This window comes from Psittacula echo (genome assembly GCF_963264785.1).
Source record: "Psittacula echo genome assembly, chromosome: 7".
Classification (NCBI taxonomy): Eukaryota; Metazoa; Chordata; class Aves; order Psittaciformes; family Psittacidae; genus Psittacula; species Psittacula echo.
In genome coordinates this window covers 19,784,660-19,807,390 of record NC_137740.1, presented here as the reverse complement: position 1 = coordinate 19,807,390, position 22,731 = coordinate 19,784,660, and the positions used below count along the sequence as shown (strand labels likewise).

The following is a 22,731-nucleotide window of genomic DNA, read 5'->3' as shown; positions in this document are numbered from 1 at the left end:
AGCCACCCACCTGGAAAGCAGCTTGGCAGCAAAAGGCCCTGGGGGTGCTGGTGGACACCAAGTTGAACATGAGCCAGAAAACTTTGCAGCTAAGGTGGCGAATGCCCTGGGGTGCATTGGGGGGAATCCTGTGATACTTCCCCTCTGCTTAGCCCTGGTGAGGCCACGCCTGCATCCAGTTCTGCACTGCCCAGCGCAAGAGAGACATGAGCATACTGGAGAGACCAGCGGAGGAACGCTCACGATGAAGGGACTGGAGCATCTCTTCTGTGAGGAAATGCTGAGCGAGCTGGGACTGCTCAGCCCGCGGGAGCCTCAGGACGGTCTCGGGCAGGCCAGCGCTGGCTCTCTGCCCCGGATATGAGGCATTTTAATTGCAAAGAACTTTAACGAGTGACAGCCCCGAGCCCCGGACTGGCTCAGCCTGGCGCTGCGCGGGGCTGCGGGGCCACGCGGTGGTGCTGCGCCCCTGCGGAGCGGGATGGCGGCGGCGGGGATAGTCCGGGAGCGGCGGCTGCGCCGGGGGCCTGCTCGGGGGTCACGCAGCCTCGGCACCGAGCATCCCGTGGGGAGCGGTGTCCCCGAGCTGTCCTGGAGGGCTGTGTCTTTGCCTCCCTCGGTCCTGCCCAGCTCGGCAGTCCCTGACATCACACCGAATGACATCCCGTGCCCAGCGGTCCAGGTCAGCCCAGGTCTTAAGCCTCCCCCTATGGCCTGACTTGACGTTGTCCCTTGTGACAACGGTGCTCACAACATGCTGCCCAGTCCTTCTGGGGGCCCAGATCAGCACAGGGAGGTAGAAGGTGCTTTCAGACCTCCTTTCAGACTGCCTTTCAGGAGTCTGGGGGACAGGTTTTTTGCATCCACAGCTCCTGACACAGAGATGCTCTGCAGGTCTGTTAGATTCTTTTTTCTGCCAGTCCCGGTGATGTTTTCACTTGTGGCACTTGAAGAGCACCATCTACCTGCTTCCTTAAACAACCCTGGCTCTGCACTAGACCAGTAGCACAGAATGGGGTCAGGCATGGGGACACTGGCGCCTCCTACTCAGGCTAAGAGCTGAGCTATCGTTCTTCAGCAAGACAGAAAAGCCAGAGCCACACTTGATTGCTCCACTGTCCTCTGTCTGTGGGTTTGTCTTGTTTTTTCTCTTGAAGAGGGAATGTTGAGAGTTAGAGATGACCACAGTGAACACAAAGTGCCTGCCACTGTCTCCTCTTGCCCCCAAAGGACAGCCTTAAACTTGTCTTTAACCCAAGCTAAAATCACCAGAAAGGCCTTCTTCCCCTTATTAAAAAAAAAAAAAAAACCAAAATCAAGAAAGGATGTCAGTGATATGTGAATTCCTTCCTTTCCATTTTGAAATACTGCGGTCGATTTGATTTTCTCCTTTTTCCAGCCTTTAAAAGTTACTGCTGGGAAAAGGCTTCAAAAGTTTTAGGTGCTGCTTGCTGTGGGACCTCTTGGATCTGCTTTCAGCTGCTAATGCTGACAGTGACTTGACTGCCTGGGGCCCGATGACCCCAGCTGCAGGCCCCGCTGTGCACAGGCTGGGGCTCCAAAAGCCCTGGTCTTGCAGCCTCAGGGCAGTCTGTGATAACAGATGGAGCAGCTACCTCCGAGGAAGCTCAGCTGTTGTCATCACAGAGCAATGGAAACAGAAGTGAAGGAGCTAGTGCCCAAGGGGCTTTTTATCCTTCAGAGAGCTTGATGAGAGAGCCTTACAGAAATGCCTTTCTTCTACTGCTCTTTAGTTGCCTGAAGGTTCACTATCCCTGTCCTCTCACCTTCTCCAGTTGCTTCCCCTCCTGCTCTGTTCTGCTCAGTCTTGCTGCAGGGACTCACACATTCCTGTTCCCTTCTCCACAGGCTTCAGTTTCCCAGGGAGGCAGAAGGAGAGGAAGGCACAGCGCCATGCCATACACAGCCTGCGGTCCAGGCCCTGGAGTCAGCAGCTTCTGCCGCCTCCCCTTGCCACAGCAGCTTCCTCTCTCACACAAAATGTTTTATTTGTGTCTGGCAGCTCCATCCCTGCAGACCATCCCTGGGAGACAGCAATGGGATGGGAGAGGTGGAGCCCCCCTAGAGAGGTGCCTGGTCCCAGGACTGCAAGCACCAGTTTTGGGGCAGTTTGGGGACACGTGTGCTTTAAGGACGGGGGTGCTTTGCTCATGCACAGCCTTGGTTCATCAAGAGCTTCACGTTGCCCCTCGTGCCACCCGCTGTGTCTGTGGCTTCTTCCTCTGACCCATGAGCAGGTTTTGAGGCAACTGTGAGCCTGTGCCATAACTGGGGCATGGTGCTGGCGTGTGTTTGATCTTCATTGGTACATTTATAATGGGATCTCAGGTTTCCTCTTGTGTCAGTGAGGCCCAGACATCCTCAGGGCAGTGCAGACACCTACGCAGTGGAGGATGCTGTGACTGTGATTTCTGCAGGAACAGTGTGTCCAAGACGTTTCCGTTTGGCAGGGGGCACAGGAAGATACAGGACTGCCAGAATGGGGCCGCTTCCCAGCGGCATCAGCCTAAATGTCAGTAAGAACATGGAGGTCTGCGTTCATGGCTAGCAGCCTGTGTTTGAAACATGAACTGCTTGCATGACCCCAGCGCATGCAATGTTACCACATGCAGGCATGCTGTGCTGTGCCCTGCCATCAGCACGGCTTCCTTGCAACCCAAAGTAAGTGGAGGATGAGAGCCAGGCTGTTACTGGAGATGGAAACAGAGCCAGGCAGGCTGTAAGGCTTTCTGTCCCCCACCAGCTCCCTGGCAAGCTGCAGGGGTGGGATGCGCAGGTTTGCTTGGTGCAGACAGGCGATGTGGGTTATTCTGGGGGAGACGGGCTGCAGCCCTCCAGAGAACCCCCATATGAGGGAGCAGGAGATGCCCAAGTCACCCCCAGCCTCCTCCTGGCCGCAGCCTGCCCCCCAGCACAGGGTAGCCCTGTCCCACAGGGGCAGCTTGAACACCGACCCCTGTCCTCGCCGGCCTGGTGCTAAGCTGCAGGCAGCCCCCGCTCCAGGTGGGAAGCACCGCCCAGGGCTGCCCCGGTCCCGCCCCGCCGCCTGCTCGGCCCCGCCCGGGGGCCTATTCCGCCGCGGAGGGAGGACCGGAGGGAGGGAGAACCAATTGACCGACCGGGGCGGGAGCCCGGCCCCGCCCGCCGCACCGCACCGCACCGCACCGCACCTGAGCGAGCAGCGGCGGCTCCGCGCTGGCCTCGGCCCCTTCGCCGCCCGCTCATGGCTCGGCCGCTGCCGCTGCTGCTCTGCCTGGCCGCGCTGGGCGCCGGCTGCCGGGCAGGGTCCCCCCCCGCTGGTACGGCCGGGCCCGCCTCCGAGCCGCTGCAGGACGAGGCGGACAACCAGGAGAACATCCTCTCCCAGGTACCTGCTGGCGAGGGAGCGGGGCACCGCGGGGGGGGCTGCGCACCCGCGGAGTGAGGCTGGGGGATGCTGTGTGTATCCAGGGCCGTGCTGGATGTGCTGGGGGATGCTGGATGTGTGTGCTCGGCGGTGCTGGGGGATGCTGTGCGCACCCCGGCGCTCATCGGCGGTGCTAGGGTGGATGCCCCTGCAGGGAGTTTTATTGCGCCGGGATGCAGTGAACTCCCTGAAGCCCAGAGGGGAGCAGTTCACAGCCTCTATCCTATCGTTTCTGTGGGGGGAGCTCAAAAACCGGGGAGCTCTTTAGGCAGGGAATTGGTGGAGCCTCTTTGTGTGCAGAGGGGAGGGATCCAGGCTCTTTCCCCGCCAGTGGGATGTGGTGGGGGTTTCTATTAGATCTGGCCGATCAGACTGTGTGTTATTATTTGCCCTCGGAAATGGCTAATGTGGAGTCTATTGGAAATGTACCGTCAAAGTTATTTTTGTGCTTGGGCTTTCAGAAGCTCTGTCTGCAAATCTCTGTAAAGGAAATTCCTGGCATTGTATGGGGCTAATCAGAAATACTGCTTTACCACCAGGTTACGCTGCTCATAGGGTGGCTTTCAGTAACCCTTCCAGTGCACCCTTACCCCGTTTGCCCATGTTAAAAAAACCTTGTTCAGGGTGACAGGTGACTCACTGGGTTTATTGGACACAGAGCATTAGAAGACATCAGAATGGGGTTCATATTTAAAATTCCTTTGTTTAAGATTCCAAGTGGCTACGTCCACTGTATGCCAAATGGAATAAAAAAATACCCCGTGGGGAGAAGCCAGTTTTTATTCCCCTTGTAGGCAGGGACCAGAAAGCTCTGCACTCTCTAGAAAACTTGCTGGATTTGGGAAGAGCTGGCCAGTTTCCTTGAGGTTTAGGGTGCCCAAAGCATCCTTGTTTGGACCACAAAGTCCAGGGTGCCCTTGTCCCTTGCTGGGCAAGCAGAGGAGAAGATGTTTGCTAACTGCTGGTGACCTGTGCTCAGCTATTAGGTGACTATGACAAGGTGAAGGCGGTGTCCGAAGGCTCCGACTGTCGGTGCAAATGCCTGGTCAGGCCCCTGGGCCGTGGCGCCTGCCAAAGGATTAATGAAGGCGCGTTCAAAGCTGAGGATTTTTACACGGTGGAAACCATCACGTCAGGACCCAGCTGCAAGTGTGCGTGTGTGGCCCCCCCCTCAGCGCTCAACCCCTGCGAGGGGGACTTCAGGCTGAAGAAGCTGCGGGAGGCAGAAAGCAGCGACCTGAAGGTAGGAGAGCACCTTGAATTTGGGATTCTTCTGGGAGGGGAAGATCTTCTGAAGCCTTTTCTTTCGGGGCTTTTTTAAAAACAACTTTTCCCTAAACTTTCTTTCATAAAACCTCTCCTGGTTACCTTTATGTCTGCAAGTTTGATATACAACTCAAACTCAGCTTAAGGAATTGATGTGAGCAGCTGCAGATTCACCCCATTCACCCTATGCTGCCTGGGGTCCCCTGTGGCTGCCTGTGCTGGAAGCCCAGGAGGGGCTGGGCTGCTCCCTGCCTTTTGTCCAGCACTGCATGTCCCTGGGGCACAGCTCTGCAGCTGCCAGGTGCGTTTCCGGCCACAGAAAGGGGCTCCTAAAGACCCATACAAAAAGTTGTTCTGGCTTCAGGGACCGAAAGCTACTGATGCGTCAGCGTGAGGATGTGTTACACAGCTGGCTGCTGGCGGCATGGGTTTTGTTGGTTTAAATGCTGACACTTCTGTGCTATTCAGTATTTTGTCTCTTTAGTAATATCTCCCTCTTTTCCAAATGTGACAGTGTTTGTTGTAAGTAGTTGTGGCTTTGAGTGGATGCTTGCTTTTGCTGGTCTAGCAGGTGGCAGCAGACCCTGCTGGGTTTTCCAGTTTGTTACCTGCACAGAGCAGCAGAAATCCTCCCCAGAGGGCCACTGGTTTGGTCCAGCCCTGGGGAGTCCCCAGAGCAGAAGGCTGAGTGCTGGGATGTACCCTGGAGCAGTGCTGCTTGTCCCAGCTCAGGTGGGAAAGCAGGCAGCATGCAAGGTGCTGTGGTGCCTGCCGCTGGGGCCACCATGATGGGCTTGTTCTAATTAATTTGGAGCTCAAGGATGTGTTTTGTCTTGTCCGACTGCAGACAGTTAACAGCTTCTTGTCCAAGCTTCCCTGCAGCTAGGGAAGATAAACAGGCACAGGCAGACAATCCATCATTTCAGAGAAAGAGGAGACTCAGCCTGGAGTTGCTTGGTGGCCCCTCATCTGCAGAAGCAGCCAGAGTGTCCCACTTGGCCTTAGATGAAGAGCTGGGAGCTCCCTGTGGTTAGGGGTGGGGACACCCTCCGAGGTGACAGAGCAACCCCTGTAGTCCCTCACTGGGAAGCGGGCTCCTTCACCAGCAGCTCCTTGTCCTCTCCGGAGCCGGCCAGCCTCCAGGAGGAGCAGAGCAGCATGGCTAGCTGCACCCTTGGCTCCGGCTGCCTCTTCCCACCAGGGAGCAGCTCACAGCCAGCTGTGGTGTGAAAGCTTGTCCTCTAGGAACTGGCCCAGGCTCCCCCCCTCATTTCGCAAGAATTTGCGGCCAAACGTTTTCACAAGGTTTATCCAAATACACACACGTGGGGTTTTTCTGTGCTGCAAGAGTCAAACCCCAGGAGCTGTGAAAACAGGCTTGCATTCGCGCTGGGCACAGAGCCCCTCCTGGGGTCGAGCTCGCTGGGAACAGCCACCTCTTGTAGGAGACGATGGGAAGCAGGAGGGGATACAGCCTCAGCTCTTGTGTGACTCATGAGGAGCAGCTCCCACGCTCTTCGGCAGGCGGGCCAGGAAACCGAGGCCTCATTGCTCCTAACAGCCCCAGGGCTGGTCTCATGAGCGTTGTTCTTGCCCCCTGCAGCAGCGGGAAGCATGTAGAGTTGTGCTCTATCTCTGTTGTGTTTTATGAGGCTTTCTTATGCTCTAACTCAAAAGCCCTGGGTACTCCACATGTGGGAGAGCCATGAGAAGCCCCCTAAAATGAGAGCCTCCTTTATGAGGGATGGGCTAGAGGATGTCCCCCTGAGAGAACAGTGAGGAAGGGAGCAGATAAGCCCAGGCAGCAGGAACGTACCCCTGAGCAACCCCAGCTCAGCTGAATGGCTGCGCTGAGCATCCCAGATGGAGGTTTCAGTCCGATCTGTGCCTTTAATAAGGTCCCATAGGACTTTATGGACCATCAGGCCAGTGAGAGCCAAGTCCGCAGCTGGTGAAGGGAAGGAAACAGCAAGTTGGTGTGTATCAGTATGGTCTTTTGGGGAGGCTCAGCTTGGTATTGGCAGAGGTAGCTAAATCTAACATCTATTTTTGTGAAGTGGCAGCATGCTGCTCCTCTGCTTGCAGGCACAGCGTGTGTTCAGGGGTCTCGGGTGCAGAGTCTTGCAAGGAGTCTGTGCTCAGGAAGATTTGGAAGGTGGTTAATAAAGTCTGCGGCCTTTGTGCATTGATGGAAACTATCCAGCCTGGAGGCAAAGCACATGTCTCCAGTGGCTGTCTGGCAAGTTGAGTGCATTGTATCGGTCGTCTCCGTCCAGCTCTTGGTGGAAAGTGGATGCGTAGCCATAAAACAGTCCTTGTCTCTTAATGCTGCCATTTTATCTGGCCCAAAAAAATCTTTCCTTTGCTGTCAGCTCCACAGGGAGACTGGAGAGGCTGGGGTGGAAACTCAGAGTGCTGCCAGCAGTGCTGCCTGCACTTCTTCCATGTTTGTGGAGCTCTGTTGACCAGTTTGTAACTGCTGGGAGAAAATGCCACCACCTTGTAGTAATTCCCATGCACTGGAAACACTTCTCAGCTGTCAGAGCTTTAGGGTCTGCAGCACCATGCTGGGCACGTGGGTACAGGGAGTGGGTGCGTGTGGGAGCCAAGGCAGGGAATGGCCCAGGAGCCCTCCTCACCAGCCTGTGCCTTGCTCAGCACCATCCTCTGCAGACTGAGCACCGTGAGATGCAGAATGAGAGTATTTCTGTCTGGATCCCCAAGCTTGGTGAGCGAGGGCTGATGCTGGGCAGGACATGAGGACACAACCCTTCCTGCTGCAGAAGGGGGTGAGTTAATGCAGAGCCTCTCTGAAACGGGTGGTTGAAGATGAAGGCAGCATCCCTGTGGTAGAGTTTATCTCCAGAGAAGCAAGCTGTTACCAGGCTGGCACTGGATTTCAGTTGCTTCACTTGCATTTGTGAATATTTTTAAGTTTTTAAACAAGTTTCTTCTTGTTCCAGGAAAAAAAAAAAAAAAGCACAGGATGGCACGAACTCAGAGTGATCTCAGACTCACTTTTATTTGAGCTGCTGTTCTCTTATTGCCTCTTGTGCTGCCAGTCATGTCACTGGTGGAGTAGCTAATCCTTTGGGCCTGTGACAGAACCTCCGTAGTGCTGCCAAGGAGAGCAGTGCTTCTCCCTGCTCTGCTTACTAATTCCCAGCACCCAGAACATGCTCCTGAAGCTCTGCTGAGGTGGCGTGTGTTGCTCTGCTTGCTGTGCTCTGATCACAGCAGCAGGGCTGTGTAAGGAAAAACTTGCTTTTTCATAAGTCTTGCAGTCAGATGGGTGCATTGCTCTTGACTCTTGAGTTGTACAAACCATGCAGGCACATTTACAAACCAGCAAGTGACTCTGACTGACCGTGTGCTCCCTTTGCCTTGCAGCTGTCCTCCATTGTCGAGATGCTGGAAAGTGCCTTTTATGGTTTAGACCTTCTGAAGCTGCACTCGGTCACGACCAAGCTGGTGGGTCGCGTGGAAAAGCTCGAGGAGGTAAGATGAGTCCCACTCTCTCCTTCGAGGCTGTTGCTCGGTAGGACCTGCCTCAAGTCAAGTTCTTGGCACCTTTGGTGCATTCAGAGCCTTGTTTCTTTTGGAAGAACTGTTAGTTAACTATTAGGCTGAAACTAAACTTGACCAGATGAGACTGTTCAGACAAGACCAGACCAGACTCTTCTGTGTTCCTCACGGGCAGTGCCCAGTGCTTCACCACTCCGTTAACCTCCCCTGACCCTCTCTAGTGTCCCCCCATCCCCTGTGGCTCAAACTGGATGTAGGATCCCAGCTGCGGCCTCATAGGAACCAGTATCCCTTTGGGGTCAGGTTTGCCTGCTGTTAAGTTTTTCCTCTTCCGAGTTTTACGTCTGTGCTGGTGTGATATTTACTCTGAAGTGGCTGCTTTCGTGCTGTTTGATGTGGGTACTAGAGGTTCAGGGCTGGTTTTGGGGTACGCTCACCAGGACTGCTGGTAGCCAAGGTCAGATTCCTTAAGGACCAAGTTACATCTTGGCCTGTGTTAAGAAAGAGCTGAACCCTCACACTCCAAAAAAGATACATAAAGTACCGTCCTTTTCTTTTCTTCTTTTCTTTGTTTTTTTCAGAGCAGACTTCCAGTGAAATACTTTTCACTCCCATGCAGTTTAATATTTCTTTGGCTAGCACAGCATAGGGTTTGCAGTGTGCTAAGCTGTGCTCAGCTATGTAGAGACAGGTTGCCAGATTAAATACTGGAGTTTTCTCCCGTGGTCCATATCTGGGACAGTAATTCCACATTGTTGTCAGAGTGGAGCAGTCCTGTTCGTCTGCAGCCAGGAGCAGAAAGGCGATGATTTATAAAGCCAAAATTCCGCTTGCAAAGTGTTTCGGGAAGGCACGGCATGCTTCATCCTGGGGTCAGGAAGGAGCCAGCCGAGAGGAGCGTGTTTGCCTGGGGGGCTCTGTGTTTCCAAGCACAGCAATTGACCCAGAAGGGGAAAAAAGGTTTTGAGGTCTAAAACTAACAAAGCACCAATGTTTTTGTTTGCAATCCCACCCTCTTCCTGTGGTTTAGCATATTCTCCGGTTGTTTCTTGGGTTCCTAATTAGGGGAGAGGAGTGAGGGAAGTGGAAGCTGTGCTGCCAGCCCTGTGCCGCACGCCCCCATTGGGGAGCTTCACCCCTGTGACACTGGTGGCCACAGATCTGGTGGTGTGACCTGTCCCATGGCATGGTGAGCTGCTCTCTCCCAGAGCAGGGGATAAGAAGGGCCCCAATAGGACAGATTGATGGTCTATTGCTATTTAACGTCCACAGTTAGCTGGATTAGGGATGACAAAGGGAACAGGCCTTTTCGGTATCATTTGTGGATATGTGGTCCGTGAATTTGTCTCCCCTGAAACCAGCTGGCTGCACTCTTCTTTGATACCAAAGTGGCCCTGTGTACCAGCCAGTTCCTGCACAGAGGTTCAGTGCAAGCAGTGCTGGTGGCAGTTGTATGTCTAAGCACATCAGGATGACCTTGCAGTGTGGCTGCTCTGCTCACAGCCTGTCGCAGTGGCGCAGACAGGCAGGAAGCTTGGTCTGGCTGATGTAGTTTGGCCAGAGAGGGAGCAATGAAGGTGTAGGAGGGAGGAATTCACAGATTTGGGTCTTTAATTTCCCAGAAGTGGGACAGTGGGGGCATATAACAAGCAGTTGAAGCTGCCTGCGCTCACTTGGATGGGATGGAGCAGGACAAGAGGTCTGGGTTGATGGAGAATCATCATCTGGTACACGGAGATTTCCCTGGTGCTGCTGGGGCAGGGCAGAGCTGATGCAGGCAGCGCAGGCAACAGGTGTGAAATGCCTCCTGCTGCTGGCTTAGCATGTAAATTCCTGTTGGGAAGATGAGGATCACACCCTGCATTGACCACGGGATCCGATATGGACAGCTGAGATGCTGAACAAGAGCCTGGCATGGCTTTGAAGCATCGGCTTCCCAGGCGGGTGTGCTTTTGGCAGGTGCTTCCCAGAAAGCAGCTGAGCGACCTTCAAGCAGCATCACAGGCCAGGCTTTGGTGATGCCTCCCCACTGAGGGGAAGGCAGATTTTATCCCTAAACAAGTCATAAGCCAAACATTACACAGAACAAGTGATAAGGGCACAGGGCTGTCAGAATCAGTCATCCTCCCAAGAGGAGGATGTTATCAAAGCTGCTTCTGCTCCTCTGCTGCTCCTAGGAAAGCATCATGAAATCCTCTGTTCCTTTTCTTACTACAGCAAAATGCTTGCTGAGAAGCCCCTGAGAAGTGTTGTTGGACTCAGCCTAAAAAATTGCATGATAAATGTGTCTCACGGTTCCTGGGTAAAGACTGGTAATTCAGATGCCCATGGAGGGGGACTGGGGGTTGACTGAGCTCAGGATGGTGGTGGTGTTGCAGAGGTGAGAAGTTATTGCTAGTTGTCTGCAGTATAACAAGGTGTTTTACACAAATGGTGTTGGTAAAGGGAAGGAACCCTCAATACTTGTTCCAAAGAGCTAGAGCCTTCTCTAGGGAGGCAGCTTCTCTGCTTTGTCTTTAGCTTGCAGCTGTTGCATCAGCTGGTGATGTTGAGTTTGCAGATGGAGGTCACGGTGGGGTTTAGGAGAAATTAATGGTGGAACAGATTGATAATGAAGAGCTGGGGGAACCACCCTCAGTCTCTGTGCAAAAATGCTGTGATTGATGTGCCATCTATTCAAAGCAGTAAAATACCAAGATGTGATGAGCAGAGACTGCAGCAACCTCTTGAATACCAGGTATGCCTATGGTTGGAGACTGAGAAGGGCAAAAGGTTTGTCTGCCCTGGGCTGCCTGATGAGCTGCAGCCAGCCCCAGCTCCCTGCTGGTCCCAGGACAGCTCTCTGAGGGTCCATGGCTCTCCTCTCCCCACATTCTCCCTCTCTTCGTGGGAGTGGATGGTGGTGGGGAGGAGCAATCTCCGAGTGTGGCACTAAGCGGCCAAGCAGTAGCGCAGGACTGGAAGAAGAGAAACCAGACAAGTGGGAAGCAGACCTCAAGGATTTGCCTCAGGGGTCAGGCAGGCAGCAGCCAGTCAGGATAAGACCGTGGACCATCCCTTGTCTTTACATGGGGTCAAGTCTCCCCTCTTGCTTTTCTAGGGCATGTCCAGGAACTTCACACAGCAAAGCCACGGCGCAGGAGCCAACATGGAGGAGGATCTGCAGGATCCCCACCGCAGGGACCGGGAGAACTGCTCCAGCCTCCTCACCAACAGCCTTGCTGACATCGAGGGTTCGCTGCAGCGGGACGCTGAGGCTGCCTACATGCACGCAGAGGTAGGACTGCCCAGGCGGGTTGCACGGCTCGAGATCGCTGCTGCAGCGCGAGCCAGCCCTGAGGGTGTCTCTGGATGTGGCCCCTGGCCCAGGGTTATTTTCTCCTTGGCTCAGCCGACCCCACTTCCGTGCCTCCGGCTCCAGCCCGCGCCTCGCGGCTGCCGCCGGGATGTAGGAGGAAGCAGGAGCGGGCCCCCGAGCCGTCCCCCTTCCCCTGGGGCTGCTGGTGTGCGAGGTCAGCGGCGGTGCTGCTTGGAAAGCATGATGTCATTGCGGGCGGCTGAGAAGCGCTGGGAAACTCAGAGCCTTTGACTAGCAGGGTCTGGGGCTTGGTGCAGGGCAGGCTGTTGCCCTCCATCCCTCCCGGGCCGTTACCCCTCCCCAGCCAGTCCCTGCTCCTGGCGGGCTCCAGGCAGAGCATCCAGCATCTCACTGGCTCCAGCTCCAGACTGTGGGGATCCCTGTGGGGACTGCTCCAGTGCACGGGCGTTCTGTGCTGGGGCAGTGGTTTCTGTGCAGTCCCAGAGAGAGTGTTGGGAAAAGGCCTGCCCAGGGTGTCCTGACCTCCTTGCTGTTTTGCTTTGCTGCTCTGATCCAAGCTGGGTGGCTGCTGGAGCATCCTGCCTTCACCCCAGGGTCTCCTTTGCAGGGCAAAAGGAGGTGTCTGGGGATGGGGGGTCTGTTGCTGCATCATTTCCAGCTCAAAGAGGGGTGTTCAGCTCCAGGAAGTGAGAACATCCTGCCCATGGCCCCTGCGGGTCCTACACAGGGGGATGCTCCCTGAGCCCTCTCGAGAAGGATGGGCTCCCACTGTGCACTGTGGTGCACTGACCCTGATGTGCTGTGCGCTCTGCTCCAGGCAGAGCTCTGTGTCCAGCAGCGCTCCCAGCACCTCTCCCCTGTTCCCCGGGCCATACCTGGAGCATGGGCTCTGCTGCCTGCTGGAGAGGAGCCAGGCCAGGCAGGAGAGGGAAGTGTGGGGCTTTTATTACCCTGGGTGACCTCATTTCCCAATGTTCCTCTTTTCTCACTGTTAATTGCAGCAGGGCTGTAAGGAGCCCTGTGCCTGTCTGCTTAGCCAAATGGGCACCGCTTCAACCTTTCAGCTGTCTTTCCGATTTCCTTTAATGAGATGAAATCCGTCAGGCATGAGCTGTGGCAGCTGGTGGCTGCCTCAGTGCAGAGCTCCTGCTTCCTGCCCTGGCTGGCAAGGTCCTGCTCCCTGCCCTGGGGATGGTTCCTGGTCCCTGCCTGTCAGGACCTTCAGCCTCTGCTCTGCCAAAGCTCAGTGCACATTGCACGCTCTCCATGGATCAGGTGCTGATAGTGCAGGGGGTGGATGTGTGAGCAGCTGCAATGAGGGCTGCCCTGCGAATGCTGCCCCGTGATCCCCCCCACCCTGCCCTCACATCCTGCATCCCACAGCCTGCGCCTTACTGAGCACCGGGTCCCAGTTTTGCAGGGTGGCACCAATGTCATGCAGAGGCAATGCTGGTCTGCCACCCCTGCTGCCTCCTGGAGGGTTTCTCACAGTGGAGAAAGGACTGAAGATGACTCTGAGAAGGGAGGGAGGGCAGTGTCCTACCCAGTGATCAGCTGGCCAGCCTGACCTGCCCCATCTGCCAAAACATGGCTATTCTGGCTCATCCACTAACAATCTCCTGCGTCTCTTCCAGGGAAAATATGAAGAAAGATTCCTGAAAGAGGAAACCATATCCCAGCAGATCAACTCTGTGGAGTCCCTGCCGGAGCTGCACCTCTCTCCGGAGGATGAGAAACCCGAGCAGCTCTTGCAGAGGAAGCTGCATGTGAGAAGCCGTCCTCCTTCCAAGCCCACCGTCGTCCGAGGGGTCACCTACTACAAAGCCCAGTCCACCGAGTCAGAGAACGACATCGAGGAACAACGTGAGTTGGGTTTGCAGCCACGTCCAGTAGGATGGTTGCATCCTGCTGCAAAACCAGTGTCCACCCCTGAGTCCTGCCTCATGCCCTGGGAGGCACATGGGGTCACCCTAGGAGGAGGGCTTGGAGGTGGGATGATTGGTACCTCACCCCTGTGCAGCCTTTGAGCCCTGTGTGTGGGACCACTACAGCACTGTTATTCCATGGAAAACCCCTGGTAGCTAAGGAAATAGGTCACTGCTTTAGCTTAAAATACCCAGCACCAACACCTTTCCAACAGTAAATGCAAGTTTATTACATGTTAGTCCTGCAAATGTGACTGCCCGATGGCATCCAGGGAGGTTTGTGCAGTGATCGGGGTGCTGGAAGGCAGCTCAGAGCTGCTGCTGGCTGCCTGACAGCTCAGCAGGGTGCTGCTCACTGCCGTGGCCATGGTGAGAGCAGGGCCTGAGCCTCCCTGGACCAGCAGCACGGGCAAAAAGGCAAGTGTCCTTTCTCTGCAAAGCTGGCTCAGCGGCAAGGCTGGCAGCACAGCCATGTGTGGTTCATGAGATCCCTGAGATAAGGAGCAGCAGAGGGTAACTGTGATGGCTGGGGAGCCCAAGTGGTCCCCGTGCCCTGGGTAAGGCACCTGCTTTGGCAGGCTGGGTTAGGAGGGTGGGATCTGGCTGGGTGCTGCAGTTGTGTCTCTATCCTGTCCCAGGCAGCATGGAGCCCCAGCTCTATTTCTGGGAACTTGCAGACTGAATCACTCTCCATCACCTCCTGCTCTGCCCAGCCTGAGGTGGTGGATGTGGCTGTGATGGGGTCTCACTGACCATCAGCCCCTGCAGTTCACACAGCCCTTCTCCACCTGGAAATTAAGAGGGAAGCCAGAGGGAGAAGTGGGCAGAGGAGCAAGAGCAGTGGGGTGAGTGCAGAGGGGCTGTACAGGACTTACTCCTGATCTGTGTGGGGCTGATGCCCATACCTGTATTTGCCAGCGGACGAGCTGTTCAGTGGGGACAACACGGTGGACCTGCTGATCGAGGACCAGCTCCTAAGGCCCAGCAGCAAGGCGCGTGAGGACACGAGGAAGCTCGCCCCAGTGGGATGGCCGCCCACCCCTGGTAGCGACCCTACCACCCCACCAGCCACCGACACCGCCATGATGGCCACAGTGCCCCTGTCCCCTGCCATGTCCACAGAGCCCATGCTGGATGCCACCCCGCAGACCATGAGCTCCCTGCCAGGGCTGGTGGAAGAGGAAACTCCACAGCTACTGGCAGCCTTGGCCAGCACAGTGGTGGCCACAGCCACAGAAAGCCCATCTACAGCCACCACTGCTGTCCCCAGCCCTGCCATGGCCACCTCAAGGGACATGGGGATGAGCCCTGCCCCAGAGAGCAGCCTGGGAGTTTGGGGACCAGCAAGCACCACTCCGACACCAATCAGTCCCACTATCCCTGCCACTCCAAAGCAAGCACTGGAGGAGGAGGACATCAGGAACATCATTGGTGAGTGCCTGCACTGATCCAGCTGCGAGCATGGGGGCTGACTTGTGCCCACAGCATGTTCTGCTAAGCACAGCACACCTGAATTCGGTCACGGGTGGGAGGTGCCATGGAGATGGTGGCTGGACAGCACTTTACTGGGGTGCCAGGTTTACTTGCTTGTTAATTCTGGAACCTACTGCAGTCTCCTCTCAGCTTGAGGGGCCAGGCAGGGAAGAAAGAGGCCTCCCTGGAGATGGACCCAAAACAGGCAGCAGCCTCAGCTGGAGCAGGAACATGGCTGAGGCTGTTTGGAACTGTTTGCAGGATCTGGCCAGTGCTGCTGGGCCTCATAAGGCTGAGCCCAGGCTGAGGCAGTGAGGGGTACCTGCTGGGTGGGCAAAGGGCTGGAAGAGAGAGGGTGATGACTGCAGAACCCCAGCAGGAGCAGGGAGAGCATGGCTGCACTGCCTCTGGCCTCGTGAGCTTTTCTCTGCCTGCACAGGGCGCTGCAAGGACACACTATCCACCATTTCGGGGCCCACCACCCAGAACACCTATGGGCGCAATGAGGGTGCCTGGATGAAGGACCCCCTGGCCCAGGAGGAGCGTATCTACGTCACTAACTACTACTATGGGAACACGCTGGTGGAGTTCAGGAACCTCGACAACTTCAAGCAAGGTGAGTTTGCGCCATCCCCAGTGCTGCTGGTTGGAGTAGTGTCCCTGTCCCTGGGATGCTGCAGTATGGGGGGTCTGGCAGGGACCCTTCCCTCTGGGGTGCTGGCACCTGGTGTGTGGAGTTCAGAGCAGAGGGCAGGTCAGGCTGCCCCTTGTGACACTGGACTTGCCTATCACTATACCAGGCGGCTGCTGGTGACTGGGGAGGGAGTGCAGCAGGGCTGTGGGCAAAGGGTGCTGCTGATGGAGCCACCAACCCCAAAGCAAAGGGTTTCACAAGCAAGGTGTCTCTGCCCCGCAGGTCGCTGGAGCAACTCCTACAAGCTCCCGTACAGCTGGATTGGGACGGGGCACGTGGTCTACAATGGCTCCTTCTACTACAACCGAGCCTTCACGCGCAACATCATCAAATATGACCTGAAGCAGCGGTATGTTGCTGCCTGGGCCATGCTGCATGATGTGGCCTATGAGGAGTCTACCCCGTGGCGGTGGCGAGGCCACTCAGATGTGGACTTTGCTGTGGATGAGAATGGCCTGTGGGTCATCTACCCAGCCATCAGCTATGAGGGCTTCAACCAAGAGGTGATTGTGCTGAGCAAGCTGAACGCGGCCGACCTCAGCACCCAGAAGGAGACCACGTGGCGGACAGGGCTGCGGAAGAACTTCTATGGGAACTGCTTTGTCATCTGTGGTGTCCTGTACGCGGTCGACAGCTACAACAAGAGGAATGCCAACATCTCCTACGCCTTTGACACGCACACCAACACGCAGATCATCCCCCGGCTGCTCTTTGAGAACGAGTACGCCTACACCACACAGATAGACTATAACCCCAAGGACCGCCTGCTGTACGCCTGGGACAATGGGCACCAAGTCACCTACCATGTCATCTTTGCCTACTGAGACCCCCCAGCACAGTGGGGCACTGCGAGCCAGGGACCACCAGCACCTTTTGTTATTATTTTTATTGTTATTATTGTTATTTTGTACAAATCAAAGAGTAAATGATGGATTTTTAAGCTGTTTTTTTATGGCGGATTGTAGATCGATCCCCAGGCCAGAACCACCCCCTTTCTCTTTGCTGTAACCTTGCTTGTGGCTTTCCTTCCTGCAGTGAGGTCTTCCTTTAGGAGAGTGGACCCAGCTCTCCTGCCTGGGAGAAGAGGTGGCCTGGAAGCGGTCCTCCTCAGAGGTTTCATCTAACAGTGCTCACCAGGAGACCCACAACCAGTGTAAAGGTGGCCTTCCTGCTGCAGGCACCAGGTCCCAGTGGGACGCTGGTGTCTGCCTGTCCTTGTGGAGGGCGTGCATGTCCCATGGGACTGTCCTGTCTCCCGTGACCACCTTCCCAGCCGATGGTCAGCAGGCCCTTTGGTGATCCTGCTGTACAATGGGGCTGTGAGTGCAGCTCTGGCAGCCTCTGGTGATGGCACTTAGGCCAAGGACTGTCCCCTCCAGCCTGGGCTCTGCCCTTTGCAACCTGCTCTGGGGAGCCGGGTGCACCCTGAGCCCTGACTTGCATCTGGAGTGAGCTGGCGGTGGGAAGGGGGACACTGTAAATATGTGTTTGTTTGGCTTTTGTTTGTTCATTTTGTAACCCAAAATAGTCCTCATTGCTGGTTGTTGGGCAAAGGCTTTGCTCGGCCAGGCGCTGGGCTGCCTGGGTGGGGAGCTGCGCGTCTAGGGGAGCCCTGGCTCCCCATGCCACTGCCGCTCCATCTCCCATGTGCCCTCTCACTGCCATGCTCGTCCTGGTCCTGGCTGCTGGCCATCAGGAGCCCCTGCCCTTCTGCCCAGCAGCATCTTGTATTTACCTGCTGTCAACAATAAAACATCCAGTACCTTCGCAGCTGTTTGGGGCTTTCTGTTTGGGTCTGGCTCACCCTCTGGGTGCATGGAAATGCATAGGGGGGGCTGGGTTTGGTTGTTTTGGGGAATACCCATTTACACATAAAGAGGCTCTAAGCTGCTTATGCCTGGCACCAGGGCAGGGCAGCATGGCCATGTCCAGCTGTGGGGAGAGCTTGGCTCTGTCATGCCTGCAGTTGCCCCCAGGTCACTCAGGCTGCGGTGGCCCCCTCTTCCCCAGGCTCTGGGTGAGCAGCTCATGCAGAGTGCCCCCTCCTCAGGAGGAGGGGACTGGGTGCATCTGCCTCTGATAGCAGCAGTGCTGTGCAGCCCAAGAGACAGTGCTGACCTTAATCATTTGCTTAAGCAAAGTAGTGTCAACAAAGAAAATAGTAATAATAAATAAAATAACCATTTTATTGCCTTCAGTGCTAGGGACACAGAGAACAGAACTACATGGGCCAAGAGGTGCTCTGCACCACTGGAGCCCTGGGTGCTGGCTGAGGATGTGGTGACATAGCCATGCCTGAGCCCTTAGCCCCCCAAGCAGCCCTTTCCAATGGGCTGGGCCATGCCAAGCTCATCCACCATGCCAAGTCCCCACCCCAGCCACACAGCAGAACCCCCCCAGAGGCTGGTCACCCCTGTGGGGAGCTGTATGCCACTGCCTGGGGCACTGCTGGGGTTTGGTTTTGACTCTTGTGTGAGCTGGCCCACAGTCAGGTGAGGCTGGGCCAGGAAAGGAACTGGTGCAAGGAGCGCAGCCAAAGCCCTCACCGAGCCCAGCTGCTTTCCAGCAGCACAAGCGCCGAGGGGACGTGGGGGCCTGTGCAGCTCACGCTGACTACGTGGCAAAGGGCAAAGCTTTTCCATAGTGTTGCAAGGCACATACTTTACAGGGGTGTATAGCTCCTCACCCTCCTCCTGGTCTCCCCCGAGCTGTTTGTCTTGCTACAGGATCAACCTTTATTTCCTAACAGCTGCACACACAAATAATATTAATAACAATAATAATGATACTAAAACCACCTCACATCAGTCAGCAGTTCAGACAATGGAGGCAGTTGGCTGGCAAACTGAAGCCCATGATTTTATATGCTAACTGCAAAGGGGAAAAAATATAATGTAACATGCTGAAGTCATTAGGAAAGGCCGATGCTCTGCTGGGGTCTCATCCCAGCTGAACACAGCAGCGCACTGCGTGCTGGAGCCCCATGGCGCAACTCCAGCCTGGCAAACTTGGGACCAGTTAAGAGAGCTCTGCAGCAGGCTGTGTAATGGCAGTACTCAGCTGCAGCAAGAGCCATGTCTGGTCCCTCAGTGCTCAGGGACAAGCAGCAGCTGTTTTGCTGCGTGATGGGTTGCTGTCAGTGCAAGGCAGAGAAGGGGTGTGCAAGTGTCTGCATGTCAGGAGGGAGGTGTTGTGTCCCACCAAACTGAAGCAGCCCTTCTGCCCTGGCAGATCCAACACTGCTTCATAGGCTGTTTGTTAGCAGTAAAAAGCATTAAATATAAAATAAACCAAAAACAACAACAAAAAACCACCAACCCCCAAAAAACCCCCACAAACAAACAAACTCAAAAAAACCCCAAATCAAGCAAGAAACAGAAGGAGAAAACCAAACCAACCAAACAAAAAAAGAATAGCAGTACACTCTCCACAAATACATGTGCTCCACTAAATCACCACCCCTGGGGCAAGCTCCAGCCTTTTACCACTCTGCGCGTGTGTACACACTGCCTCACCCCTACCACCGCGGTAAGCTGTTCTGCTTGTAGTGCTCTTGCTGTAAGGGGGCGTTCCCACCACCTCGCAGGGTGGCTGGGGCTGGGTTGCCCCACAGCACTGCTGCCATCCTGGGCAGAAGCCCAGGGCTTCCCCGCAAGTGAGGCTGCATGGGCAGGGATTTGCGCAGCCATATGGGGTTGAAGGGGAGCAGGACTATCTGTCCATGCCCAGCACAGCCACTCTGGCAGACGAGGGATGCTCCTGTCCCTGGGGTGTAGGGCAGGGCTGGAGTGCCAGGCTTGCTGTAGGGTGCAGGGCTGTGGCTCTCCCTGTACTTGCAGGGAGAGCTTCCTGAAAGCTTCCTCCTGCTGCCCCGAGCACACGGCAGGGAGGGAAGCCTGATCTTGAGGGAAGGCTCTGCAGTGGTGTCTCTGGGCAGGACCCCGGCACCCCACCTAAGGAGGAGTTTAATGGGGACAAAAACAACCAACAAAAAAACCCAGCAAACCAAACAACCCACAGTTCTGGACAGTGTGTAAGTAGCAAGAACAGCCTGTGTCCTTTGTCCTCCCTGTGCCAGCCCTGGGCATCAATGGCTGATGCCAACACCAGGACTGTGGCAGAGTGCTCCACCCACACCCTTGGGACCAGGCTTTGCATGCAGCATGGGTACACCAGGCCTGTCCCTGCCAAGGAGCCAGCTGAGCAGTATAATCCCTGGGCAGCATACGGCTGTTGGGGAGGGTCAGGCACAGGAACGGGCTAAGTGGGGTCTGCCCTTGTGCTAATGTGCCAGGAGCCCTAGGGACCTGCTGGCAAAGGGGCTCAGTCTGGCAGCAGGACCTGCTGTGTGCCGGGTGCTGCCGCTGCAGGAGCTACTGCAGAGATTTGACAATAGCCCTCAGGGCATGGGGCGTCTCCGGGACGGAGGGAGATGCACTGTAGAAGGTGTCAGTGTGGTTTCTGCGCTGCTCCCGGAGGTATGGTGGGACAGATGAACTTTTGATGTGGAGGATCCTGGTGTCCATCACTTCACAGTCGATCTGCATCATCACCTCGTAGTCCTGCCCATTGATCACATTCTCTGCAAAAGTAAAAGAAAAAAACCAAAGTTGAGACTTAGCCCTGCAAGCTGGTGATCCCACAGCACCAAAACCAGAGCCTTCTGGATCTCTTTCTGTCTACAGCAGAAGCTGGAGAGGGAGACCCCGTTTTTTTTTGTAGCTCCACACACGGAGCTCCATCTCACACAGTGCACACCACCCTGCTTGTGGCACCTCAAAGGGCCCAGGCCACGCCAGGCATGTGCAGGCACACACAGAAATTAATGCAAGTCTTTTTTTTTCCCCCTTCGTCATCTGCACATAATTACTGATGGAGTTTGTATTGTATAAATTTATTACCTAACTGTTGTTCCTGAGCCACTAAAGCGTAGGGGTGAATTAAGATAGAGTTTATTTAAGCAAGCTGAATGTTTCACTTTCTTTTTATTGGTTTAAGAATACTGTAACCCCCTTGACACGGAGGATCTAGAAGAATTTCTTCACCAGATTATTAATAAAAAAAGCTAAAATGCAATCGCTTGAAAGAATTAACTGTGCCTCATTACCATCCTGACCCAGCTGTTGTTACTTGCATGATGTTATGGTGACACTGGGCAAGGCCATTACCCTGAGACAGCACTGGACATAGGGAGACCCAGGGCAGCAGATGGGATCCTGGCACAAGGGCATGACAGGCTGCATCACCCCAGCGCAGTCCCAGGACAGGCACGTCTGCTGCTGCAGAAGCTCCTGGGCTTACACGCAGAGGCTGTGCACATGGCTAGCATCTGCTGCCTGGATTTAAAGGTGGGAGACTATTCCCTGCATAGACAGCATGTCCAGGAATGAGAGAGCCGAGATCAGATTTCCAGGCATGACCAATCCTTGCCTTTCAGAGTCAGAAGACTGCCATTGGCAGGGTTTTCTTTCAGTGCTAAGGAGGACGGAAGATCACCTAATGGAAAGTGTATGGATTGAAGGAATGCAATATACATTACTAATTTTTACTGTTTTCCTGGATTAACTCTGACTCTGGATGACAGCTGACAACCACGGTCGGACCCTCTTGCACCCCATGCCACCTGTGGAAGCCATTAGATCTAGTATGTCTGGTATAGTAATGAAAAGCAGGAGCAAACCCCTGCTAAGGGGGCTGAGAGCCTGTAAGCGAAATCAAAGCTCCCACCTGCAGAAATGGAATGGAAAAAGGTCTATATGTGCCACCAAGTGACCAAGGCCAGGAGCAGCTGTTGCATGTCTCTGTGCTGCTGACCCAAACACCACAAGCACCTTGTCCCTCCTGGTCCCCAGCTGGGATCCTTTTAGACACCATCCCTCCAGGTCACTCCTCTCATCCTTTGGATATGCTCTTGGTTCCCACCCAACAAGCTCAGGACCAGACAGTTGGAGGGGTCTGTGCTGGCAGTGTGGCTCAGGCAAGGGGGCTGCATGGGGCAGCAGAGGGGCATGAGGAGAAGCTGGCAGGAGAGTGGGGGGACAAAGAGCCTAGAGACAGCAAATGGGAACAGGTCAGTTTCCTGTGACACAGCGAGCTGAAAGCACAGTTCCTCAGCTCTCACGTTGCAGACAACAGCTTGATAGCACCCTGGCTATGTAAGAATATGTGCTCCAAAGCCACGAGAGGGTGAGGTGGGATGGGATGGCAGCCAAGGCCAGGAAAACCTCTTGGTAAGGCAGTAAGACTTCCCCATGTTGGCCCACAGTAGTCAGCGCAGTGGGCTATCATTAGGCTCCCTGGCATTGCACAACATGGAGAACAGCAATCCCAAGAGCAGCCCGTGGAGGGAGGGAGCTGCGCTGTGTGGGTGGCAGCAGGGAGCATGGGAACCAGATCAGCACATCTCAGCCAGCTGGGATCCTGCTTCTCCCAGAACGGACACAGGCTCCCCCTGAAAATAAGTGGACAGTGATTAAGTAAGCCACAGGTCTGCTACCCTGTGCAAGAGGTGCTGTGTCTTCTGAGGCCACCACAGCTGAGATAGCTGGGAGGAATCATGCTCCCAGTGAGCCTCTGGCCAGCAGGCATGGAAGGGACTCACACATCCAACTCCAGCATTTGCAAAGTGCTCAAATCCTTCCCTGCGTATGTGAATTAGCCCAGGAGTGACACTCAGGTTTAAAGGCAGATACCTGATTCTTTCCTTTTTTAGGCTGAAAGGCATTGTAGATGAAGAACAACTGCAGGGAGCCTCTGCAAAGGGACTTGTCTCACAGGGATAAGGACAGTAGCGGGAATGGCTCAATTCCCACTACAGACATTTTTGGCAGCCTTTCTCATTGCCATTAGCACCAAACTGACTTAGCAGAGGAGGTGAGATTTGCCACAAAGACAGCAGTCACTGCTTGGTGATGCTGCTGGAGCCTGGACCCGCTGCACTGAAAGGAGCAGTCTGAAGGCTGTGCCAGCCCCAGGATGCATGGCCATTACCATTACCATTACCCTGCCCAGCCCACCCCAGCCTGGAGGGTGGAGTGGCTGATGTTCTGAGTAAGCCCATGTGATGCTCTCAGCAAAACACCAGGCAAACGTGACCTGAATG

The 22,731-nt window shown here is 55.2% G+C and overlaps 2 protein-coding genes across 5 annotated transcripts in view; one reads left to right on the top strand and one right to left on the bottom strand.

The window, feature by feature from the left end:
- Window positions 1-3,244: 3,244 nt before the first annotated feature.
- On the top strand, window positions 3,245-16,453 carry OLFML2B (olfactomedin like 2B; the record flags this gene model as incomplete). The annotated part of the gene is made up of 8 exons (XM_080624150.1): window positions 3,245-3,388; window positions 4,407-4,670; window positions 8,084-8,191; window positions 11,319-11,495; window positions 13,172-13,400; window positions 14,381-14,893; window positions 15,375-15,551; window positions 15,852-16,453. 8 exons carry the CDS (start codon window positions 3,245-3,247, stop codon window positions 16,451-16,453), a joined length of 2,214 nt encoding a protein of 737 aa, XP_080480276.1.
- A 1,343-nt stretch (window positions 16,454-17,796) lies between these two features.
- ATF6 (activating transcription factor 6) overlaps window positions 17,797-22,731 on the bottom strand; it is a 77,779-nt gene continuing 72,844 nt past the window's right edge. For 3 of the 4 annotated variants that reach the window (XM_080622809.1, XM_080622810.1, XM_080622811.1), the window contains exon 16: window positions 17,797-20,211. In XM_080622809.1, coding sequence (XP_080478935.1) covers window positions 20,003-20,211 — 209 coding nt within the window. In that variant the 3' untranslated portion in view covers window positions 17,797-20,002. The remainder of the gene's footprint in view (window positions 20,212-22,731) is intronic. The other variant, XR_013957364.1, reaches the window with a different exon arrangement.